The sequence below is a fragment of the Phyllostomus hastatus genome, unplaced genomic scaffold, assembly GCF_019186645.2.
Source record: "Phyllostomus hastatus isolate PE091 unplaced genomic scaffold, TTU_PhHast_1.1 phas_contig_1, whole genome shotgun sequence".
NCBI classification, from domain to species: domain Eukaryota; kingdom Metazoa; phylum Chordata; class Mammalia; order Chiroptera; family Phyllostomidae; genus Phyllostomus; species Phyllostomus hastatus.
This window is the reverse complement of record NW_025333498.1, coordinates 4791771-4818774: the sequence shown is the minus strand read 5'-3', so window position 1 is coordinate 4818774 and position 27004 is coordinate 4791771. Positions and strand designations below refer to the sequence as shown.

The 27004-nt window shown below is 38.5% G+C and overlaps 1 protein-coding gene across 2 annotated transcripts in view; it reads right to left on the bottom strand.

Moving 5' to 3' along the window:
• The window catches only part of HIBCH (3-hydroxyisobutyryl-CoA hydrolase), a 67421-nt gene that overhangs the window by 9455 nt on the left and 30962 nt on the right, over window positions 1-27004 (bottom strand). For both annotated transcript variants that reach the window (XM_045836867.1, XM_045836787.1), the window contains exons 7-12: window positions 19861-19939; window positions 19331-19476; window positions 16990-17076; window positions 12584-12642; window positions 11819-11900; window positions 209-328 (exon numbers count right to left, since the gene is read on the bottom strand). In XM_045836867.1, the coding sequence (XP_045692823.1) occupies window positions 209-328; window positions 11819-11900; window positions 12584-12642; window positions 16990-17076; window positions 19331-19476; window positions 19861-19939 (573 nt within the window). The remainder of the gene's footprint in view (window positions 1-208; window positions 329-11818; window positions 11901-12583; window positions 12643-16989; window positions 17077-19330; window positions 19477-19860; window positions 19940-27004) is intronic.

Here is a 27004-nt window from a genome sequence, read left to right as displayed (position 1 = left end):
TAACTGCTGTTTCATAAAGGCTTGGTAACAACCTGAGAGCAACACCTCCACACACCTTAAGCCAACTGGCCTGTTGTGTTTCATAGAGTACATTTATAGGTAATTTCAGTTTTCTTATTTTTAGTTTTCTGTATTTTACATGTTCTACAATGACCATATATTATGTTCATAACTGTAAAATGATAATACGTTTTTTAAAAAGTCTTACCATACAAGCTTGACTCAGCCGATATTCCATAGTTAATACTTCTTGCAAGGTCTTTGAAGACCCCTCTATGAGTTGCCTTAATGTGATCTTTAGAGATGTTGGAGACATTTTATTAATTACCTATTAAGAAAAAATTTTTACTAGTTTTAGACCAATAGTTCCTTTATTGTCTACAATAAACCAGCTGAGTTTATTGGTTTTTGATATAAACCATATTTAACTTTGCTCCTTAATAGCAGTTTCACATGACAAACTTCTATAAAAGTGAGATTATGCCTTACACTAATCCTGCCAAAGCACCAAACAAAAGATTTCTAGTCCATTATGATAAGAAAACAGATCATTACCACCAGTGGAATAAATTTTATACCTATAACCTAGGTAAAAAGATAAATCTACATTTTGTAGCTTACCTGATATAAATTATGATCCCAACTGGGTAAGCAGAGATTATGCTTAAACAAATGTAATAATGCACATCTTAGAAACCACTGATGCATCAGAGGACATTTCACTTTACAATATAAAGAAGGCCAAGGAGTAGAAATACAGTAGCTCTTCCTTCCCATTTTGTGTCTAAACTTCTTTAGAAGTGTCTAAATTTCATCTTCAACTACAAATAAATCCTCTTACCTTAAAAGTAAAGAGAGAAAACTATTCATGGTATCATGAGGTACTCTTCTCTAGTATTTAAACATTTAATAAAATGAGGATTATAGGCTTAACTCCTTAGCTACAATGCCACGTCACCGCCATTTGAATTTATAGATGCTGGTACCAGCGCTCCAATGCACATGCTCAGCTGGGGCTACAACAGCTGCTACCGGAGGCCCATTCCATGCTGTGTAAATCTGATGTTTGCCCTTTCCTTTGTCGTTGGAATAGACAGTTTGCAGGCGTATTGCTGAGTGACTGTCTCAGAAATATAAATTTCACTTTTGAATTCAAAGAATTCCCCAAATCAAGATTCCACATTCTTTGGAGCATCCTCAAGTCTGGCACACAGATTCAGAGAACAGACTGAGAGGATAGGAGAGCATCTTAGTTGTCACAGCTTAACTAGATGATTACTGCACAGAGAAATTTCAGGGAATAAAACTATCCTTCCTACCTACAACCACATACAGCTGAAAAGAAGAGAGAAATGACTAAGGCTTTTTGTATCAGGTTCATCTTCTCAGGAACTCATTCTTCTGCCCTTGGTGTACGTGGAAACCTCATATAATGCCCCAAATAGCAATCCTACTCCATGGTCTTCTTGCCTTTTCGGTTGCAGGCCAAGAGGATGACGGCACAGTATGTCTGGATATTGTGCTAGGAGGCCCCTCCTTTCCACAGGCAACTAGGACAATAGGTCCATTTTGCTAACAAAACCACTAGTTTTCTCTAGCCAGAATAATGTCCATTATTCTCACAGATGAAATCCTGTAGGTACCTCACTTACAGTGCTAAAAGGGGTACTTCAAGAAGTGACAGAGCCACCTTCTATCCTGCCAAACCACCTGCAAAATCCATGCTGCTGCAAATTCCCTTCCAACAGTGCTGTGCTGTGTGAGCCCACAGTCGTGTGCCTGAGTGTCACAGGTGCAATTACTGCTGGTGTCTCGTTTCTGGGTTTGGCACTTTACTGTCTTACAATATCAAAACATAAAACTCCATCTCTTGCTATCCTTCTTCAGTTGGCTGCCAATTAATTTCCTTTTAAAAAGCCAGTTAAGGGCCCCAGTTGTTTGCTTTGCATCACACACACATACTCGGTAAAAATGGGAAGAAAATTTCAACCAAAAAGGTCCACTGGCTCAGACATTTTGTGAAATAAGTTGATGCTTGAACAACAGTGGGGTTAGGGCGCCCACCCCACCATGCAGTCGAAAATCTGCATACAAGTTTTAACTCCCCCAAAACTTAGCTACAGTTGGCTCTTCATATCAGCAGGTTTTGCATCCACAGGTTCAACTAACCGTGGACTGAAGTCAGTGTTTCTGATCTGCACTTGGGACTGTGCTGATGCAGAGGGCCAGCACTGCTAAGAGCCTACTGTGGACCAGAAGCCTTCCTGATAAACAGGCAGTGAACACGTATTTTTATATGTATTATATACCATATTCTTACAATAAAGTGAGCTAAAGAGTGTTTTTAAGAAAATCATAAGGAAAATACATTTACTGTATTTATTGAAAAATACTCATATATAAATGGACCCATGCAGTTCCAACCTGTCTTGTTCAAGGGTCAATTATATTAAAGATATTTTCATCAGACAGACATACAGGGTGGGGCAAAAGTAGGTTTACAGTTGTTTGTATGGAAAATAATACAATAAAAAATTATAAAAGAATAAACTGTTTCATATACAACTGTGAACCTGCATTTGCCCTACCCTGTATAAGGAGAAACAGGTGTATTGACAACCCAAAGAAACTTCACTTTCCAACAACTCTATGTGCATTGGCAATTGAGCACAGAGACGCAGGTTTAGACGCAGAGTCAGATAGCACTGGAGTGGAGTCCCAGCAGCACTACTTCCTACGAGATCTTCGTTTCCTCACTTGTAAAATAGGGATGGTTATATGGCCCACTTCATAAACAGTATGGCAATACAGGATAGTGCACTGTGTCAGACACCACACAAAACAAGGATGGGATGGAACATTTATCGAGCACATTTCCTTATCTCTAAGGCAAATACTTAGAGATAAGGCAAATGAGGAAACCAGACTTGGACATGAATTGTCCAAGGTCACACAGAGTAGGAATCCAAACCTGAGCCCACCTACTCCAAAACCTACCTCTTTCTGCTACAGAGGCTATGAAAGTAGTCAAGAATGTTGAAGGTCGAAGAAAAGGAAAACACAACAAAGATAAAAACAGTAAATTGTGTCAGGTGGAAAAGAGAAAAAGTGAATAAAAACTTAATTTTGATGGCAAGGGGAAGACAAAAGATGGTAGCCCGAGAAAAAAAGAGTCAAGGAAAGGCTTTTCATTAGGGTTGAAAGGTTTGAAAGGTTTGAAAATAATGCTAATGTGCCACTAACTCAAGGACGTAGAATTGAAGACACTCCAAGTCAGAGATACTGACGCAGTCAGTTCCCAGAGGAGGCAGGAAAACACGGAATGAGATGAGAGCACAGCGGGGACGTGTCCCTACAAGGAAGTGAGATGTGACACAGGTTAGAGGAATCAAAGGGGATGATGGAAGAGTGAAAGTTGCTCATCTAATATTGCTTGTTCATTAACACGGGAGCACCGAGACTGTTCTTGAAGTGTTGATAAATGATTAGGACTTGAGTCTTCAGCTATGCTAGAAATGTATGTGGATGTAATCCTGCACCCAAACACTCTAGTGACACAGTGCTACTTCTTGGTAGAATACTGGTCAGTGTTCTAACCAATTTATCTGACACTTTAAATTTTAGTTGTCCCCTGTAGGTCAAAGAACCTTCTTTTTCCTTTATCTTTTATCAAATGATTCACATTCTCATCTCAATTCAACAATATCACACATCTATTACACATTAGATACGTCAGGGAAGACAATAATAAACAGGACATGGTCCTTGTACTCAAAGAGCATTTTCAACAAAAGGCAAACTCAGGATACTGCCTCTGCCTCTCACCTCAGGAATCTACCACAACACCCAATAATATACAGTCTGACTTGCATTATAAAGACAAAAACAATATCCAACAAGACTATTGATACAAGTAGAAGAATAATATTCAACAAGCCTATTGACACTATTAGAAGACTTCTACCAAGTAGAGCCACATGGTTGACAAAGGGCTATAGAGACAATAAGTCCCGGCTCTTTCTCCGATTCACTGTAGTCTTAGTGATTTTTTTTTTCTTTATAAAGAAAGATGTCACTTATAGCCCTCTGAAAGTCTAGGCTCTGCCATATTTAATCACCCCCAAAAGGAACTAGCAGTTAGGAATTCATATATATTTATATTATTTTACTTCTTTTAAATGCATTTAAAAATAGAGCTGATGCTGACTTAAAGAGGGGGTGGAGACAATGAACAGGAAATGAGCACAGGAAACTAATTAGCTAAAACAAATCAGCTTGTTCTTCACCTAATATAAAAGAATACATAAAGGTATAGGGTAAATATAAGTGGGTGTAAATTTGCTCTCCTCTGAAGAAAGGCTACAGTGTATTTTGGATCTGCTAACATGCTATGAGAGAACTTTCGAATCCTTCCATTAAAAAAACAAATTTACTATTTCTAAAAACTTTCTCTGAACTAGTAAAAATGCCATTGAGCAAAAAGTTTAAGCAAGCCACACAGTAGCCACTTAAAAAGTACACAATGTAGTTTCCACATTATAGAAGGCAGAGGGAAAGGATCAATTATTTGTTCACATCATACTCCAAAAATTGCTTAATTTGAGTAGCAGATACTTTAACACTTGCAAGGCACAAGAGAAATAAATCAATGCAAAACAGGTCAAGACAAATTATTTGTAAGAGTATAGAAATCGTTTTTGTTAGAAACAATGCTTTCTACAAGAGCAAATGGTGGTTAGAAAATAAAGATAAACAGGGATGCTATAGGTAGAAATACCTTATACCACTGGATTTATTTTCTAAAGGAAAAATCTAAAATAGTGTATCTGATCACTTTTAAGTCCATAAAAACATAGCAGTTAAATGAACGGGTATCAAAACCCCCAAATAACAAACTCCTGCTTTACATTACAGTTGGTTAATGTAAAGAGTTTATCGTTAAATCTACCATTTTGGCTGACCCCAACCTTCTGCACACCTTCTCCACAACTGGACAGTTCCCTCAGTGTCAGTTCTACCTTTCTAGTAGATGAAATTGAATAAACATTTTCTGTGTAGGTATCCCAAAGGTTTTGTGGACTATCTATCCCTATAATAAAGCTCTTTCTTCTTAGAGTACCTGGAGTGGACTGTTTTCTGCAACAAGAATTCTGACCAGTAAAGAACCTGGAACTATAAAGGGAAAAAAAAAAATACATGGGGATGGTAGGTCAGGGAAAGTAAAAGAGGAATTAGTAGCACCAGTTAAAAAGGAGTAACTATAGGTACTACAAACATTAAAAAATACCATGAATAACTTTCCAATAAATTTGACAATTTAAATGAAAGTGTCATATGCTTTGAAAGATAGTATCAAATCTGACCCAAGAAGCCAATACATCTAAATAGTCCTATATCTATTTTTTTTAATCCACAAGTACAAACCTTCTCACAAAGAAAACTCCAGGTCCAGATGGCTTCACTGATAAAAAAAAAAAATTAACAGAAACTCTTCAAAAATTAGAAAAAAGGGGAACATTTCCCAACTTGTTTTATGAGTCTGGAATAAGCTAATTATCAAAATCTGACATGGAAATTACAAGAAAAATTATAGATCAATAGCTCTCATATATAATGCAAAAATCCTAAACAAGTATTAGTAAGTCAAATCCAGCTTCATATAAAAAGAATAATACATCATGATCAAATGGGGCTTATTTCAGGGAAATGCAAAATTAGTTCAATATTTAAAAAGTAGTCATTGTCCCTGAAATAGATCCCTGTCTATATGAGCACTTGATCTTCGACAAAAGACACCAATGCAATCCAACATCTTGCATTGAAATTCTTTTCAACAAATTGTGCTAGAGCAATTTTATAACACTATATGAAAAAATTAACCTGGACCCCAGGGTTTTTATTTAAAAATTAATTTGAGATGGACCTAGCTAGACCGAAGCAAAAAACTGAAAACTAAGAGCTTTTAGAAGAAAGCATAGGAGGGTATTTTTGAAGTTGGGAACAGGTAAAGATTTCTTAGGATACAGAAACTACACATGAAAGAAAAATAAGTTAACTTAGACTTAATTAACAGCTTTTGATCATCAAAAAGTTAATTATTGTAATTACCCCATTAATGAAGGTAAAAGAAAAAAATCATATGATCATCTCAATGCACGCAGGAAAAACACCTATAATAAAATCCAACAGTTACTCAAAATAATTACATACACTGCCCCAACACACCAAGGTTGTGGGCTCAATATCCTGTCAGGACAAATACCAGAATCAACAAATGAATGCATAAAAAAAAAAAAATGGAACAACAAATTGATGTCTCTCTGTCTCTCTCTCTCTGTCTCTGTCTCTCCCTCCCTCCCTCTCTCTCTCTCTCTCTCTCTATCTCTCTCTCTCTTTCCCCCCACCACTTCCCTTGGTCTCTTTAAAAATCAGTAAGTAAAAAAAAATTTTTTTTTAATTATATAACATGGCCCTGGCTGGTGTAGCTCAGTGAGTGCCAGCCCGCAAACCAAAGGGTCGCCAGTTTGATTTCCAGTCAGGGCACATGCCTGGGTTGCGGGCTAGGTACACAGTGGGGAGTGCGCAGGAGGCAACCACACATTGATTTTCTCTCCCTCCCTTCTTCTCTCTCTAAAAATAAATTAAATCTTTAAAAAATTGAATCTAAAAAACAAAATAAATGAACAAATAGGCAGAAATAGACATACATACAGAGAACATTTTGATGGTTATCATATGGGAGGGAGGGGTAAAAGAAGTAAAGGTAATGATTAAGAAGTATTGATACAAATATAAATTGGTAGTAACAGAATAGTCACAGGGATGTAAAGTATACCACAAGGAACATAGTCAATAATATTTAATAACTATGTGTGGTGTCTGATGGGTCGGAGATTTATTGGGATGATCACTTAGCATGTTATGTCTAATCACTGGGGCGTACACCAGAAACTTATAAAATATTGCATGCCAACTGTAAATGAAAAATACAAAATGATTAAAAAAAACGTTAGCTAATACGACCATATTGGAAAGCTATTTGACAATAACTACTAAGATGAATATGCACATTGTTAAACTAATTTAAAAAGGAAGCCATTAGACTGAGGTGACTTTCACGTTTTAGTGGCCTACAGGCAAACCAGAACCTACGCATATAATGACTCAAGGTTAAGAAACTGAAACCTAAGGACGATCAACCACAAATAGCCAACTAGGCTTTCCCAAATAATCCAACCACTTAAGTTGTAACTAATCAAATAATTTATTTGCTTTGTTTCTACTTCTTCTCTATAAAAGTCTTTCTCCAGCTTCTATCAGTGGAGCTTTCCTAACCACTTTTGGTTTGGCTCTGCTTGATTCCAAACAGTTTTTTGCATAAATGAACTATATTCAAATTTTTAATATGCTTCAGTTTACCTGTTCAACAACATACATGATGACTGTGCAGTACTAGTCCTGGGTACATATAGAAATGTATGTCTATGTTGCCGAAAGAGGTGGACAAAAATGTTTATAGCAGCACTAACAGTAAAAACCTGAAAATAGCCCCAAAACCTATCAACAGTGGAAATGAATGAATAAAACGTGATGTATCACACAATGGAATACCTTGCAGCAATGAGAACAAACTAACTACTGCTGTGTACAACATGGGTGAATCTCACAAATACAATGTTCAGCACAGACACACAAAACTACAGACTTCATTTATATAAAACTTGAAAACAAAATCTATGCTGTTAAGTCAGTGTCATGGTTGTCTTAGGGCAGAGGTGGTCACCGGGAATAAACACAAGTGGGACATCTGGAGTGCTTGATGATTGATTCTGGGTGTTGGTTATACTTATGTTGTAATATTTTCTAAAGATTTTATTTATTTTTAGAGAGAAGGGAAGGGAGGGACAAACAGAGGGAGAGAAACAACTGGTTGCCCCTAGCATGTCTCCAACTGGGTGGGAACCTGGCCCACAACCCAGGCTACTGTGCCCTGACCAGAAACAAACAAGTGACCTTTTGGTTTATGGGACAATGCCCAACCCACTGAGCCACACCAGTCAGGGTTGCAGTGAAAATTTTTGAGCTATACATTCATGATTTATTTTTCTGTACTTCAAAAATGAATTCTTAAAATACACTCATAAAAACTGATTTCAAGCTCTTTAGCATAACATTAAGAACCTTCACAATCTGGCACTAATCTGCTTTGGGGCCACATTTCTGAAACTTTACTTCTCATTCCTGGCTCTGCATTCTCCAAATATCTGTCCTTTGAGTAGGTGTTTTGATCTGTCTTGACTACCCTTTGCTGCTCGGCCTCTCATTCCCATCTTTTATTCTCTGTTCAGATATCTCCTCTGTGAAGCCTTTCTGACTCACTCCAATCACTGTCTGGATTCCCACAGTAACTTGTAAAATCTTCTATTTTAGCATCACTTACCATACTCTAATATTTGCATATGTGTTTAGTCCACTAGAGTGTGAAATGCCTGAGAACGAGTGCTGGGTTGTCATTTCTGTGCCTCAGTGGAAGCATAGTACCTTATTCATTTATCATACCTATCCTGTGAAATGCTCTGTGACAGGTGTCTGGAAATACAGAAGTGAGCTTCTCAAGAGCTTATGATCTGCCAAAGATAGCACTCAATAAAGCAAAAAGACAGAAGATATATAAAGGAACACATAATAGGATAGGAACAAGCATTTTTAAAAAATTATTAGCTTTACTAAAGTGTAATTTACCTATGATAAAATTCACTCTCTTAAGTGCATGTTTCTATAAGTTTTTTCCTCCCAGCCAAAAACCAGCTTTATTACTGATGCTGGAGTCTTTGAAGACCATACAGTGTACCTGGACTGTTCCCCAGGGCTCCGAGGACTGCCCCCAGGAGTCAGGGACAATACTGTGCAGCACTTACACTGGAATGATGTAAATACAGCTTAGGTGTACACATTTTCAGGAGGACAGACTGACACCTTGAGACAAATACTGGACATAACACCAGCTCTCAGCAGGGATTGGGTTTTTGGCTGAGGTGGGTAACTTCTAAGTGATTAGCGCTGGGGCTGCAGCAACCCGGTGGCAGGGGGCAGCATGTGGGGCCAAGGCTCTGCTTGGCCCAGTCCTTCCGCCTCCTCAGTCATCTTCAGGATGGTTTCTCTGTGCACACTGCTAGCCATGTTGGTGTCATCTGGCCGCATCATCCAGCAGATCTGGATGGCGGACTACAGGTCGCCGGCAAATCGGTGGCTGGCGGCTGAAGGAGAGGGCAGGTGTCTGGCCTAAGTTCTACAAGTTTTGACAACTGTTTACAGTTGTGCAACTACCCTCACAATTAAAAATAGAACAAGAGTTCTTCTCTCAACTCCACCCATGGGAAACTGATCTGTTTTCTGTCCTGTAGTTGTGCCTTTTCTAGAATTTCATAAAAATAAAAGCATACAGTAGGTAGTCCATGTCTGCCTTTTTTCACTTGCTTCTAAAATTCATAAAACTTCTGAGATTTATCCATGTTGTTTTATGTATCAGTAGCTCATCCCTTCCTATAGTTGAGTAGTATTCTACTGTGTGACAATCTGGAAGAAGATCTACGAAAGGACATGAGAACCCATAAAATAAAGTACTATGAAAATTCTATAATTATAAAGAATTTACAACTTCATATATATTTTAACCCCCTGTTATCCTAGAGTGGTTAGCAATAAAAACTTTAAAAACCTAAACAAAGGATAAAAAAGAATCCTATGTTTTTATTTAATGATTAGAAAGTATGTTGGAAAAGACTGTCTTTCCCCACAGACAATCCAGGAGACAAAGGAACCCCTAAAACATAGAGTACACGGTTGCAACTTGGAACATGAATGTAGACTGAATTCTTGGGGCCTGCGGAAAGAAGACAGGAATCCCTGAAGAGCCCCTACAGGGGTTAGAAGCAATACTAGGGGCTTACTGAAACAAATATTGGAATCTCCTTAACATGTTTTTCAAACGTTGCTTTCACCTACAAACCTTTTACCTAAGCACTAACAACTATATTCTCCTTCAGGATCGTGTTTTGGTGTGTTTCTTTCTGATTGACATAATTAAAAGTAATCCTGTATCTAAGTTCTGTCAAGGAAGCTTCCGTGGGAAATTTTTGATTCCCACCTCATGTTACTTGCAGCAGATACTAGTATTTTGGAGCCATGTTCATTCACTAGAGCTAAAGAGAAACTGAATAAAAATGAAAATTTGTCCTTTCAAGGAAGGTACTTACGGGGATCCTAGCTGTGATGGGTGGCTTGCCAAGGGTCCTTTTCTGGGTGCAGAATAATCATATTGCCAGAGGAATGGGAGGAAAACTGGAAGACCATCTGCATCTTACCTCAGTGTTTTTAAAATAGCATGGTTAGCTGCATATCTGTACTGCTTTAAAGTGACACCATATAGCTTATTTGGTAAAGTGCTGCAAGACTGTTTTCAAATAGAATTGCTAAGTGCATACATTATTAATTGGGCCATATTGCTGAAAGAAAAATAACAGAAATGCTAGTTTTTATATTGTTCTGGAAACAAGAGAATCAAAGTCAGAATCCTTGAAATATAATTACCTACATTTATGCAAACATTCCTAAAAGTAGTTAATAATGACATTAATTACTTTTGTGAGTTCTACCTATTCTATTTTTTTAAGATTTTATTTATTTATTTTTAGACAGGGGAAGAGGGGAGAGAGAGAGGGAGAGAAACATCCACGTGTGGTTGCCTCTCGGGTGCCCCCTACTGGGAACCTGGCCCCTCAACTCAGGCATGTGCCCTAGACTGGGAATCGAACCCGTGACCTTGGTTCACAGGCTGGCACTCAATCCACTGAGCCACACCAGCCAGGGCTCTACTTATTCTAATGTATGCTTATCCTTAAAAGTTAATAGAATTCTAATACTAAGTAAGATCCTAAGAGACAAATTAACTTGGGATTTCCTGTTAAGGATACAGTAACAATGGTTTTCATCTTCACAGGAAAGACCTTATCTAAATTTTCTTGTCAAGTTTCCTGAGAACTGAAAGGCTATAATCATACCAATAAAATGAAAAAAGGTGCCAGATAAAGACAAACTAAAACAACTTTTCTATTAAGTGTAAGTACACATGTTTTTTTTTCTCTCCTTTGTCTAGAAGTCTGAAAAACTACGTTTCATAATCATATGATAGCTCTAAGAATGTCAGTACCCAATGTGCAGTCCATTAATACAAAATAGCTTTTCTGCTGTTACCAGTTGAGTCATGCTGTGGAAACGATCAAAGTGTACCTAACCATGGGAAATGCTGCTTAAGATTCAGCTATGGCTGTAAATGGAATCTCTGGTTAGTTTAAAAAGGATCACTTTTTTTATTGTTATTATTAAACCTACTGCTTAGATCATATATTGAGCTCCTGCATTTTAATAGAACTTAGATGATAACAACAGCAATGTACTGCAAAGTGACTACCCTACAGTTACCCAGCCCTTCTAATAAAACCGTCCGCTGTCTCTCCCACAGGACAAGGCAGACTACTGGAGATGAGACACGCTGACTGAAGTCCTCCATACAGTCAAAGGACCTAAAAACAGCTTAGCATCACCTTCAGCATCCAGCAAGTAGACAAGACACTTGGGTTTTGGTAAGGTTTTGTGAAACTTATTTCTGAGTTCCAACTGAGTTCAGGAAAACAAAAAACTAGCAACAACAACAAAAACCAGTGTGCTATGTGACACCACGGAGCTCTGACACCCATCAGTGAGGCTTCCCTGTCATAAGAATTCTCCATGCTCAGGACAGAAATGACCCATATATTACCTTTAACTGCTCTAGGGCAAAAGATGAACCATCCCGCTGTAAATTTTCAATAATCTGTTCCACAGTATTGGCGGAGAACCAACTATAAGAAAGGAAACACGTGATTTCACCAGTATAATATTTCTTCTTTCTGAGATAGCAATGAACCTAAACATAGGCGTCCCCCACTCCATTTCAAAAATGAAAAATTTTCCAACCTATTTTACAGGATGATGAAATAAAATATTGCTTCTCTGGGTAAGTGTTTTCAGTCTATCTTCACTAATATAAAATAAAGCCTAAATTTTCTCTTTTGCTCTCTTGCATCTATTACTTATAAATAAATGATATCTTAACTGTGAAAAATTGAGACCTCTAAAACATGGAGATAGTTGTCTTATTTTCCAGTAGTTTTTCTCTTCTGTGTTCCTTAAGCCAGTCTGTCAATCTCTCAAATCACTGCACAAAACCATTGGCAGATGGGCTTGATAAGACCTTCAGAGAAGATGACTTTACAAAGATAAAAGGTAAGTTAATTCAATTATTTTCTAGTCTCTCTACCCCACTTGAAAAAAAAGACTTCTTTAAAAAAATATAATGGATTTGTTTCCCCTGAAAGAGTGGTCAAGAAGCTATTTTCCAAAGTAAGTGAAAATAAAAGTACAATGCTATTTGACTTCAGAATTAGGTACCTTATCAAACACAATGTAATTACAATGTTAGCAAGTTCCAATTAATACAGAATTTCCAAAGAAACAGACATAATTGAGATCTCTCTTTAAGTACCTGTTTATTTTGTCCATGTGTTCCTCAAGTACGAAAGACTTGCCTTGATCAATCTTGGACTGTTTGAAAAGAAAAATCTTTAATTTGAAGTAACATAAATCTTTTTAAAAATCCTTAATAATTTTATATTTAATGATACACTTTGTGACAGATTATCACCTTCACTCAAATTACACCCAACAGTCTCAAATTACTACTACCATATGTTCAAAATTCAGATGTATTATTTCAAACTAGCACTTGAAAGTGTCAAAGGCCAAAAATGTTCTTGTATTTTTATTTTCATATCATTATATGCACTATATTATCAATAAAGTGTGTCAATAAATTTAAGAACTGTAAAAGGCCTGAGAAGTCACCCTGCCCAAACTCGCATGTGATATGAAAACTCCAACCACATCCCTGATACCCCTGGCAGCACTGACCTTCAGGGGAAACCAGGACCTCAGGAAGAAACTCAAAAGTGCTTGAAAACTATAATTAGAACTTCTTTAAAATTCTGAACCAAAAATAAGGCCTCTCATATTTCTAGTTCTGGTTAATCCTTCTACCTTAATCTTCTCACATAGTGCAGTTTTGTGCCCGCTCACAATCCAGGTCCTTCTTATTCCAGTTTATCAAGGTCACTGTTAAAGTGTGGAACACGTACCTTTGCTGCAGGTGTGGCTGAATCATAAGAAAGTACAACAGGACTGCACATATCCTTGTTTGTTTTGGATACAATGCTTTTACTAATAGAACTAATTCTGGGTTAGTTTGGGGGCAGTCCTATTAGGCTGCTGATTTACACTAAACATCACAACTTTTTTTAACCTGTGCCATTGTAAGCTACATTTTTCCTATCCAGTGCTTAAGAATTTGGTATTTTGGACTAAAATCCAAAATTTTCACTTATCTCTATTGTGATACTGTGATTTAAAATAAACATCTACTTCATCTTTCGTTCATAGCTCACAGCTCCCCAAACCCTTGGAATATCGTAAGCAGAGCATCTTTTGTTTTAATATTTGGTCTTTCATCTTCAGTTCCTGAAATAAATGTGAAATGGGTATCTTGTTATTCTTAACAAGTCCCTTCCAACCGAACCGCTGTTTATGTTAATGAGGTGACTTTTGGAAAGTCCCACAGGAAGGGGGCTGTTGCCAGGGGAACCAAACTTGTATTAGAGAGTTGGAAGTTTCAGTCCCATCCCCCACCATCATCACCCCCACCTCTCCGCTTCCCTCCTGTCACCTCCAACTCGGAAAGGAACTGAAGACTGAACCAATATCCAATGATTTTATCAATCATGCCTATGTAATGAAGCCTCCATAAAAACTCAAACAGGATGAGTTTGGAGAGCTTCCAGGGTTGGTGAGCACAATCACATTCAGGGAGAGAGTGCACCTCAACTGCATGGGGGGGACAGAGCCCCTGCACTTGAGACCCTTCTAGACCTCGCACTTCATCTGGGTGTTAATTCATGTCCCTTTCTATATCATTTATAATAAACTAATAAATGTGAAGTGTTTCCCTATTTTGGGGAGCCATCCTGGGACATGGGACTGCCATCTGAAGTGGGGTCAGTCTTGGGGGACTGGGTCCCTAAGCTGGGTGATCTGGTGCTAACTCCAGGTAGATGGTGTTAGCATGAAATGAATTAAAGGACGCCCAGATGGTGTCACAGAGAATTGCCCAATGGGTGGGAAACTCACTCTTCTGGTGTCAGAAGTGAATGTGGGAGTACAGTGCTAGTAAAGAAAAACACAGGGTGTGTTTTCCTTATAAATCTATTAAATTTCATATTTGTTGCTATTAGATCACTCTAAACTCAAAGGGTTGTTTTTAATCCATAGTCTTTTACCTAATTTAATTTATATTTTTAGTTTTAAGTCAATTTGATCCAAAACACTGTCAACACTCTCATGCAAATCATGGAAGAAAACACTGAATAAGACAAGGCTGGCACGACTTTTCTTACAGACTAATAGCTACAGATTTAACAGAACCCTTTGGTAAGGCTGTTCAGCCCCCACACACTGCAATCCACCCCAGGTTTACCCAACTTGCCAACAGGACAGGCTGTCAAGTGCCTGACAAAACTCGGAAGAAACCCTCACCTGCTGCGCTCATAGGAACTAAACTGAGCATTCAGAGCCCTGTCTGTGGGGGACGGAGAAGGCTGGCATCATGCAGCTGGAGCCCGAGGGGGCTGAACAGGACATAGATAACTGCAAGCCTCAGCTGAATGCGACTATAACTATTGCAGAAGACACATGTATCAGTTAGATAGCCTGAGAACAGAATGATCTGTGCCTGCGGCATCTCCCTAAGTTTGCAAAACATCCGTGAGCTGTATCTAACCCACCCCTATAAAATAAACACGGAGACCATGTTCAGGACTCATTGTCTCTCCATCAGAGGACAACGTCCCACCCAGTCCCTGCTCTTCCCTAAACTATCTGTGTTGTCTTTCTTCATCTCCCGCCGACCCCACTCAGGTACCCCGACTCCACACTGGTCCTGGCACCTGTGGATCGGTACTCATGTGCTTCATTTCTGGGTAAATTTTTGGTACTATTTCTCTAAATATTTCCACCCCTCTACCTTCTTCTTATGAATTCCTAATAAGTATGTATTAGACCTCCTGGAATAATACCTCTAATTTTCCTTTCTCTCCAATTTCCATTTTATTATTCTTTTTGTCCTCAGAGTTTCCCTCAACCATCAATTTCAATCTAATCTGTTGAAGATTATTCCCCCCACTTGCCATCCTATTTTAAATTTTTGTTCTTTGACTACTTCTTTGCATAACATGTTCTTAATCATATATGAAATATTTTCCGCTTATCTGATGATAACAATGATAAGAAGTTTCCTTCTTCTTCCTGCATCTTCTGCTTCCTTCAAGTCCCTTTTTTGTTCACTTTGGTCAATCTCTGGTTTTTTACAACTGGCAATCCTTGTTTTTCTATGTAAAGTACTAAAGTTAGGAAGCTTTGTGTGTGTCGACTGCAGTTATAGGATTGTCAATTGTCTGATGCATTGAAGATGTTCAGGCAAGGACCTGGATATTGCACTAGAAGATCCTCAAATGTCAGGATCTACAGGTTTCTTCTTTTTCTTCTAATGTACTGCTTGAGAGTAGGATGATGCTATGGACTGGATGTTTGTGATCCCCCCCCCCCAAAATTCACGTTGAAACCCTATCGCCAGTGTGATGGTATCTGGAAGCAGGGACTACGGGAGGTCATCGGGTCAGGACGCTAGAGCCCTCACGAAGGCTGCTGCTGTTCGCGCTCTGCTGTGTGGGGATACAGCAAGGTGGCTTCCACTCCCTAACCAGGAAGAGGATCCTCACCAGGAACCTACCTGGTTGGCATATTGATCTTGGATTTTCCAGCCTTCAGAACTGTGAGAAATAAGATTCTGATGTTTAAGCCACCTAGTCTCTGGTATTTTTGTTATAGCTGTCCAAACTGACTAAGGCAGATGGTATGTAATGGTTCTGGAAGCCACCAGGGAGAGAGGCTAGAAGTCTTCCCATTTGGTATGTTTCGCTTCAGTAGATCACTTCACCTGCCCCTGCCCCAGCTGCACCTGTCTGATTCCGTCTCTTTAAGGGGTCTCTACTCTCCTGCCAGGCTATAAGAGGACAGCTGCTGCTTAGAAAAATGTGCAGAGATCTTCCTATTTTTCTGCCCTATTCCACAGCCCTGTCTTCAGAGTGAGGTGGTACCTTACAAAGGGTCTACAGCAACAGCTGGCTTCCCTCTTATGGCTTCCCCCACTAAAGGATACGATTTTAGTGTTCTCCCTCTAAAGTCGCTGCCCTCATCCTTCTTTCAGGGATCCAAAATATTGGCAACTCATGCCTGCCATTGTTTCCTCTTCTATTCTATTTGTCTTTGTGGATTCATGACCATTTTATTTCTTATTACTATTTAAGTGGGGTTTTAGGAGACAGCATATATTCCATCCATCATGTTTAACTAGAAGTCATGTAGCATTTTAATAGATTCTTGGCGCTTAAAAGTAGATAACATAACTAAGGAATTAAAAGTAAACACTGCAATATACTGTATTATATTTATTTATATACCAGAGTGTCACTTTAGCATCTCCCCAGACAATGTCAGCATTGAACCTCCATTACAGAAATGCCATAGTGTGTTGCAAAAAAACCCTGCAAGGGCCAATCACAAGGCTATGCACTGAAATTCACAAGCAGTGAGAAGACAAGCTGTGTAGTTGCCCAGCAGTATATTCTTGGATGGCTATTGTAACAATCCTTCCATCAAGCTTGGAAGTAAATAAATCCCAGTACATTTATTTACATCCACAAACCATAATGTTCATTAATTGCTATTTTTCAATCACTTACCCTTCCCCATGAATTAAAATCTGAGTTTAGAATATCATATTACCTTTGTATGGTATGTTTCTAAGACATCTGCAATATTTTCTTTTGAAGGAGATTTCAGGGCTAACAAATCTTCTTCTAACATGCCCAACTAAAGGTAAAAAAAAAAAAAAAGGTGGGGACAGATTTGAAACACCATAGTAACACAAAAACAATTATTTAGAAACCTTATATTCTTTTTATTTTTTATATTATTTTTTAAAATCCCTGTCTTAAAATTATGATGCTCGCTCTCTTCAGCTGAGTCCAAGAAGGACATGTTCGCTGAAGATGTGCACACACAGCCCCACACAGCAGATGTTGCCTTGCAAGGAATGAATAAAGGTGGGGAAATGAAAGAGGACAAGTAAAGACATTTGCCTTTGTTTCTCTCTGGTTATCGAGCACTTGAAGTGTGGTAATGCAACCAAAGATCTGAATTATAATGACTTTACCTAAAATTACCATGTGTGACTAATGACTACTAGAATCACACAGCTCTATATCATAGCCACACTTAAATCTCCATTTATACCCCTCATATACCTATCCTATGCTCAGCCAAGTGGGGCTTTTTACTGTTCCAAAACATAGCTAATGCCTTCCTGCCCCATGTGCTTGCTCATTAAATGTTTCCTCTATCCAGAATGCCTTTTCCTGACCATACACATCTTAAAACCCAGCTGAACTGCAACTCTTTGAGAAAATATCCAGTCCTTCAAGTAAGCCCTTCTTCCTTTCAATAACCGCTGAGTACTTGCTTTGTATTGTCTTTACACTTGTCATATTTTACTCTGTCCTATGCGACAGACGGTTGTTTGCATTTTGTACCCACCTCTGTCCAGCCCCATCCCCAGTGTGTATAGTGTATTATTCATTTCTGTTATCCTCCATAGACCCTATGAATGGCAATCTACTCACTGCAGATATTACGACTGGGCAAGCTAACAAAGAAGGAACAGGCTGCCAATCAGTGTTCTCTGCCATCCTTAACTAAATTCCACTATAATCAAGAGTGTCTCCCCGGAGTAGATAATGGAGTATCCATGTTTGTTTCCTGTTACAGTTCAAGAGAAGGATGAGATAGTCACCCACTCAGTGTGACTGAGGATGCCAAACATGGAGCAAGATCTGAAACTCCAGGCAAATGTGATGGAAGGCACTCATAGCAGTGCATAGGGGACAATCTTCAGCTTTGTCTACTTCGTTCATTCTTACAGCATTCCTTCTGCTAACCCAAAACACCCCTCCCTCAGGAGCAGATACTCATTTGGAGATCTATATGCTTCCTGAAAAGCTGAGTCCACCCCACAGTTACAGGGATGGAGCACATTAGCTAGGACAAGCTAGTCAGTGTACTCCACCCACCAGGTGGTTCAAGGGTAATATAAACCAGTCCAATCAGAATGAGCTAAGTCAGCTGAAGCAGAATAAATCCCAAACATCTTTCTGGGAATTCTGAGACAAAGTCACCTTGAATTGGGTTTTCTGTTACATTTAACAGAAGTAGTTTCAACTACTGTGATAAAACTGGTGCCCCCATTTTGGAAATGGGAAAACGCAGGCTGAAGAGGTTAAATGCAATCTAGGGTTTAAATCCAGGTTGGCTGGCTACATATTCTTCACCACTGTGCTAAGAAAATTGGAACACTGTTTTTTTTAAAAAGACAAAGTAACACCGTCCCCTGCAACAGATATCCTTTAGGAAAGTTTTTAAGACCATATTTTACAAATGCACCAGGGAAACTAAAAACCAAAAGAAACTTTCAAAAATGTTTTTATGAAACAAAAACCTAGCCCTGGCTGAAAATAAAAGCCTGTCTTTTATATAACTCTAGATTTTATTTATTAGACTTCCTTAAAGTATGTATTTTTTACAGAATGTAATTCATTAAAAAAACATTCACTGACGGCACCAGACAAAACAGCTCTGAATCTAGATAAAATCATCTCCATTTTGTGTATGAAAAAAATGAAGCCCTGGCTGGTGTAGCTCAGTGGATTGAGCACCAGCCTGTGAACCAAAAGGTCGCTGGTTCAATTCCTAGTCAGGGCACACGCCTGGGTTGTGGGCCAGGCTCCCAGTAGCAGGTACACGAGAGGCAACCACACATTGATGTTTCTTTCCCTCTCTTTCTCCCTCCCTTCCCTTCTGTCTATAAAAATAAGTAAAATATTTTTTAAAAATAAAAGAAAATGAAGACTGAAGAGCTTAAGAACCTTCCCTAAGCTCACAGAGTTTTAAGCAGCAGATCCAGGATTCAGACTCATATCTACCAAAGGCCTATGATCTCAACCACTCATACTGCCCCCCATGTAATAGGAGTTATTCCAACAATACCAAATGCAACCATCCAAGAAATTACCTTTTCAGAATCTACAAAGTGTGTAGCAATCCCTGCTGCATACACATCTCTTCCTTTCAGCCTGAATCCTGTTAATGCAAGTAAGTAACCAAGTTTTCCTTGAAGTCTTGGCAAAAAATAACCTCCACCAACATCAGGGAATAGTCCTGTAATTAAATAACAAAAAAAGATAGCAATGATTCAAACGAAGGATATGAACATAACTTTCTTTACTTTAGATCAGATTGGTATCAAACGATACCTACATATGAGGAAACTACATGAGGCTAGGGCAAGAACCATAAAAAAGGATTACAGACAAGAGTAGTGGGAGCCCACATAAAGCTGGGAATAGTCCCTGTTCCCACCAGTCAGATTAGAAAGACTCATGATTCATGGAGCACTGAGTAGAATACAAAATGGAAAATAATTTGCACTAGCCTGATTCTCACACAAGATTCTATCAATTTCTTCAACAACAATATAATCTGAAATGTATCAAAATAAGATGATTTAAAAGTAATGATGAAAAATTTTGGGGTTTTTTATACCTATTGCAGTTTCTGGCATTGCAAAAAGAGACTTTTCAGTAGCCACTCGGAAGTGCCCATGAATCGAGACTCCAACTCCCTAGGGAAATAAGACAAAAAAATGTTTTAAAATACTATGAAAAATAAAAACAAACTCACACACTCACAATACTATGAACCAAGTAAATTATATTCCACAGGAATTTCTTTCAGGAGATAGACTGAAGAGAAACCCTAAACCACACAATTTCAGAAAATCTTACTAGGCAAAAAAATCTGTGGATATCCCTGGTACCTGGAATAGATCTACTTTAGTTAAGACGTTTGTACTCAGTATTTCTGTGTTATGCTTCATGGCCTCTTCCCCAGGTCCCTCTCACTTCAAACCAGATGCAGCACCAGAGAATACTGACTTCTCAGAACTACTGAGTGTTAGTGGGACCAATCTTCAACCAAGCTATTCTGGAAAATTCCAGTAGCTTTAAGTAGAATATTAATACATTTATTCATATATTTTATCAAATACAATTAGCAACATCATTTTTTTCATATACAATGGGGCCAACTATATAACTCTTTAAAAATGGTTACTAAAACACAAGTTTCAAAAACAAAATGAATGGCTGAAAGTTCTCTGTCTCTGATTTGTTGAATGTCACTGAAAAGGACAAACTTGATGATCATCTCTGAATAAAGAACATATTTGAATGAACATACTTGAATAAACAGACATTTGAATAAAATAAGAGGTATGCAAATAACAAAGTATCCAAATTTATGCCACATTATAACATACATTTCCTATGTTCTTTTCACACTATTCAGAGAACTTCTGTTACATTCAGTTCCCACCCTTAACTACCCAGTCACACAGTTAAATTAGTTAAAACATAAAATATTTGAAACAATGTCAGGCTTTAAGAGTTTTGTAAGAATGAGCTCAATACAAAGCTCAATAGAAAGGGAAATAAAGGGTTATCAGGTCTTCAAGTTCCTCTCAAATGGTTCAGGAAAAAAGTATTCATAGATAGATGTGGGAGAGAGGAAGAGAAAAAAAACAAACGTGGAAAATGAGAACAAGGAACGTGGATGAAAGATATACAGGAGAGTTTTTTTACACTATTCTTGCATCTTTTCTGAAAGTTTGAAATTGTTTTACAATAAAAAGTTTTTAAAAATTAAAAACAAATGTCCCAAAGTGAATAGAGCCTACAACCACAGTTAAGAAAACAAACTCAGAAAGGTACTCAGTGGGGAGATGTGATGAATGCTCACACAGAGTCATGGATTTAAATTCAAGTCAGAGAGAATCTGTAAGCTCCTGCTCAGAATGAGCACTGCATCAGCATCAGCATCAGTATGTGAGAGACTTTCCTCACCATCATTTACAGTCATAAATGGTGTGTTATTTTACTAAGCTATAAAATTAAATATCACAAGTTTCATACTGTATCTCTGGAATGCTAATTTAGTCAGCAGGCTCCACAGTAAAAACAAGTAACTTTACTATGCATCACACATTAATGTTAATAAGCTAATACTGCACATAATAACATTAATATATTATATAAATAGTAATGTATTTGCATAAACTAATATACCGAGATCAGCAGGAAACACATTTTTATCCCACATTAAATGCCTATACCAAGGTCTGTCCAGAAAAAGGCCAGCCATTGTTAGTATAATGAGAACAGTTTGTGTGACATTGATATAACCTGGTAGCCAAGGAGAGTGGACTGGAACACACATGTTTAAACAATGACAACTTCACTGTACTAGTCAGTGGGGGCAATAGACACTGCTGAGTGAGCATGTGTACTCTATGGCCATCACATTCTAAATGAGCAAGTGGAGCAACAAATCTGCATCAAAGTTTGCCTTAGGCTTCAATATTCCTCCACAGAAAGTATTCAGATGATTCCAAAGGCTTTCAGGGATGATGCAATGAGGGCAGTGCAAATAAAAGTATGGCACAAAAGCTTCAAAGATGGTCAAGAATCTGTTGAAAGTGATCCATGCTCTGGAAGGTCTGCAACAAGCAGAACATCTGAGAATGTTGAACATGTACAGGCTGCAATCAATGAAGATCAGCGACTGACAATGCGAGAACTAGAAGCTAATCTGGAGCTTCCAAAAATACTGTGTCCAAGATTTTGACACAGGATCTTGACATGAAATGTGTTGTGGAAAAATTTGTTCCATGGCTTCTGCTACCAGAGCAGAAGAGACATCATGCTACAGTTGTTCATGACTTGATTTAAACTGCTACCAATGAATCACATTTCCACAAGGTCATAAATGGAGATGAATCATGGGTCTACCGCTGTGATCTGGAAACAAAGGCCCAGTTGTCCCAATCATCTCAATGGAAGTTGCCTGGTTCCATGCCTGAAGGAAGAAGGCCCGGCAAAGTCACGGCAAGATCAAGACCATGTTAACTGTGTGTTTTGATTGGGAAGGTGTTGTCCACCATGAGTACGTTCCTCCAAGCCAAACAATTAGTAAGGAGTACTACTTCAATGTTCTTCATCATTTGAGAGATGCAATATGACAAAAATGGTTGGTCACAGCTTTGGACAACTGGTGACTGGCAGCTTCATCATGACAATGTGCCTGCTCATGCATTGTATCTTGTTGGGGACCGCCCTGCCTGGTTTCAGAAGCTGTAACCCGCCCCACCCCCCCCCCCCATGGCCAAGGCTGAGTGAGCAACCTTCGGACCAGAAGCCACTAAGGAGACCAAGCTTATCTCCCTAGCAGGAGCACGCTTCTGCTCTTTTTACTGGCCCCCAGTGCTTGGTCAGTGAGCCAATGACAGGTAAGATTTCCCAAGGGGGGAAGGATCTAAGACAGGCATGATCACGTGGAGGCCCTCAGGGAAGGACTTGGGGGGCTATGGAGAAAGGGGGTGATGGACCCTCGCCCCTTGGCTTTGACAAAGCCTGAGTCCTCATCCTGTCTTCGAGAAGTCTCCTAATCTCTTGGCTGCCTTACTGCCTTTGCCTGACTTAAGCCTGAGACAATGCCTTAAGCCTGAAACAATGCTGGTGGTGGGTACCACCCTGTGCTATAAAGGGCAGGTTCCCTAGGGCAATCAGGCCTAAGAAAGAATATGTAAAATCCTGTGAAATCTGCTTTGTTTAGAATGCTGTCAATTAAATGATAAGGGTCCAAGCAAGAAGGGAGTTTGTTCCTCAAAGTTTTATTGCTCTTTAGCTATCAGACCCTGACTCAAAATAGGCCCTCAGAGTTCTTTGTTATCTATTGTTTGATCCTTACTGCCTGACAATGATTAATGAGCTTTACCTGTATTCTTGTGCAAACAAACCCAATAAAAGCCCATTGAGGAAAAGGCTCTTGGCCCTTCTCCTTTGAGAGATTGGCCACCTTTCCTCCCCAAGCAGATCATGTCTTGATAGATTTATTCTCATCCGTGGTGGCTGGGGAGGCCCTGCAGGCAGAGCCCCCCCCACGGTATCTTATGCAGAGTTTTTGGCAAAACATCAAATCACCCAGGTGACAACCTCCCCACAGCCCACATTTGGCACCCTGTGAATTCTGGCTCTTCCCAAAACTAAAATCACCTTTGAAAGGGAAGAGATTTCAGTTCCTCAGTGAGATTCAGGAAAATACAATGGGCAGATGATGGTGATTCCAACAAAGGACTTTGCAGATGTTTTAACAGTGGAAGAGACACTGAGAGAACTGTGTGAGGTCCCAAGGTAACTACTTTGAAGGGAACTGGAGTGTCATTGTCCTATGCATAATATTTCTTGTATGTTCTTCAATAAATGTCTCTTTTTCATATTAAATGGATATTTTCTGGGCAGGGCTCATGATTCACATTATTTTTGGACAAAAATTATATTCAACAGAAACAAATAATTGAGGCAGAAATATTTACATATAACTGTCTATCATTCTTGAAGGTATCATTTTACTTTAAACAAAAGAACCAGGAAGATATTTGAAAGTTCTTAAGAGAGTAAATCTTTATTTTCATTATAAGGAAAAAAAACTTAACTATGTGTGGTGATGGATGTGAACTAAGCTTACTGTGGTAATCATTTCACCACATACACATATATCAAATCATTATGTTTTATACTTAAAATTAATACAATGTTATATGTTCATTATATCTGTTTTTAAAAAGCAAGGGATTAAAAATCTGAATTTCATTGTCCAATGTAGAAACCTGGAAATAATCCTCACCTCCTTCTCCCCTTTCTCCCTCATATTCAGTATCATCAAATCCCACCAAGTCTGCTCCTAAATATCTCCCTTAAATCTGTCTAGTTTCCTGCCCCTTCATTATCTCCAACCCAACATGGTGCAGATGGAATGGAGGCAGGGTGAGGATGGCACAAGGGAGAGCAGGGGTCCTGCCACTTCACCGAGAACCTAGGGTGCTTTCACAGTTAAAAACAAAATGAACCAGAATCCTGACCAACCTGTCTACTGGATATGGCCAAAGAGAAAGGAAAAAAACTTCTATAGATCTGATCTTTAAAGTGAATCTGTAAGTCATAAAGTTGCCAAGACTACCCATTACCCTAGAAAGTCAAAGTTCTATTTCCCAGAATTCAATACCTTATAAGAGCAATTATCAACTGGTGTGCCACAAGAATTTTTAAAACATGTAATACTTGACTATTTAGTCATGGGCACTGACCTCTTTTTGCTTAGATTGTCAAATAAAACATGACAAGAACCAACACGACGATAGCCACCCAATGTGAACAAGTCAAAATTATACCTATTTTTAAGTCAAAATAATATGTTTTTTGGTGTGCCATAGATTTTTAGTAATCAGTTTATGTGTACATGACATGAATAAGATTGAAAATCGCTGCCTTATAACGAAGGTAGGGGCTGGAGGGTGGCAGCAGGCAATGAAGCCAATTTCCTATTAAGGAAATAGAAGCACTTCCCAATTCTGTATTTAGATATCCCCGGGCTAAAAGTCAGGGGGGAAAGAGTAGAAGAAAATGAAGAGTAAAGGGCTCTACCTAATAAGAGAGAGCAGGGTGAGATGGAGTTGAACACCACAGGAACATCTGTTAAAGATAATTCATTGCATTTTGAAAAATATAACATCATGCTTACTATGAAAAAGGTTCACTGTGAAAATAAATGACCCCAAAAATTTACTATGAGAAATCCTGCAACTAAAAGCAATCCTAACTCTCCCCTGATATGGCAGAAGGAAATCTAATTAGAGAGAATCCCATCGAAGAAAGGGAGACCTATCCCTCTCTATTAAGAAAAAGAAGACATCCATCCACAGTTGGAGAAAGTTCAACAGTGAACACATAAAAATGAATGGGTATAACCACATTCTCCATACACTTAGAAATCCAAGAGAAATTTCCTCTGTATTCCTCTTTTCATAGTTCCTGTTCTGTTACTAATATTTCAGTCTTAAAGGAGACCATTATTCATATCCTCCTTTGTCCAATTATTCTTCTTCTTGTCAAAGAAATATGGAGCTGGAGCTCCCATGCCAGAAGAACTGCCTTGCACCTCTTATGCCTCAAACTTTTGGAACATTAAAACAGCAAAATAACTCTGGATTGGACCTAAAGCAAAACTGTATTTGCAAAGGTAACAAGAGAACAGATATTACAACCACCAGACTGATGACTACAGGTTTGAAAAATTTTTTAATTGTTAAGAATTAGCATCACTGTGTTATGTTTTGGGCACCAATAGAAATGCCTTCCTTCTGCTGATGTAATTGCTTCCCTTCCCTTTCTCATAAATAACCATTACCTTCATTTCCTAATCAGAACATTATTTGGGCTTCTATCTGAATCAATGATTCTGATCAGCTATTCTTACTCTTTTTTTAATCTCAAATAAATGCTTGTTGCCTCTCACTTTGAAAGGCCTTTTCATTTTGTGATTGCACTGCAGTACCTTTCTTTAGTCTCTGACTGGTCACCCTTTATCACTGCACATCCACTTCCAGTCTAGTTTCATTACACTTACGACTGGCAACTTCTACCCTAAACCTGCAAAGGATCACAGAGCTCACCTCATATATGACATATTCCTGTATCTGACATCAGATCACCTTGATCTACACAACCAGGTTTAGCAACAATAATGTCTATCAGCAGACATGCACACTACAAGAAAATTATAGGCTAATGTTCCTGATGAACACAGATGAGAAAATCCTCAACAAATTATTAGTAAATCATATTCAATAATACATTAAAAGCACCATACACCATGATTAAGTAGAATTTATTCCTGTGATGCCAGGATGATTCAAAATATGCAAATCATGGAAAACAGTATGCAATTTCCTCAAAAAACTAAAAATGGAACTGCTTTTTGACCCAGCAATTCCACTGCTAGGATTATATCCTAAGAACCCTGAAACATCAATCCAAAAGAACCTATGCACCCCAATGTTCATAGCAACACAATTTACAATAGCCAAGTGCTGGAAGCAACCTCAGTGCCCATCTGTAAATGAGAGGATCAAAAAACTATGGTACATTTACACAATGGAATTCTACGCAGCAAAAAGAAAGAAGGAGCTCCTACCCTGTGTGACAGCATGGATGGAACTGGAGAGCATTATGCTAAGTGAAATAACCCAGGGGGTGAAAGACAAATACCATATGACCTCACCTTTAACAGGAACCTAATCAACAAAACAAACAAGCAAGCAAAATATAACCAAAGACATTGAAATAGAGAACAGGCTGACAGTGATCAGTGGGGAGAGGGGAGGGGATTACAGGGGAAAAGGGTGAAGGGTTTGTGGGAACAACTATAAAGGACACATGGACAATAACAAGCTGGGGTGAAAACAAGAGGGAGGTGGGGAGGGCTGGAGTGGAGGGGAGGGGTGGTGGGAAAAGGCAGAAAACTGTACTTGAACAACAATAAAAACAGTTAAAAAATAAAAATATGAAATCAATGTGATAATGTGACTACATTAACAAAATGAAGAATAAAAATCATATAATAATTTCAATAGATACACAAAAAGCATTTGACAAAATCCACTGTCCTTTTAGGACAAAAACACTAAACAAATCTGTTACATAGTCATGGACCACATCTCTTATGTTTCTGTCAATGACAGAACTCATACACCAAAGCGGTTCCATAAGATTAAAATGGAGCTGAAAATTTCCTG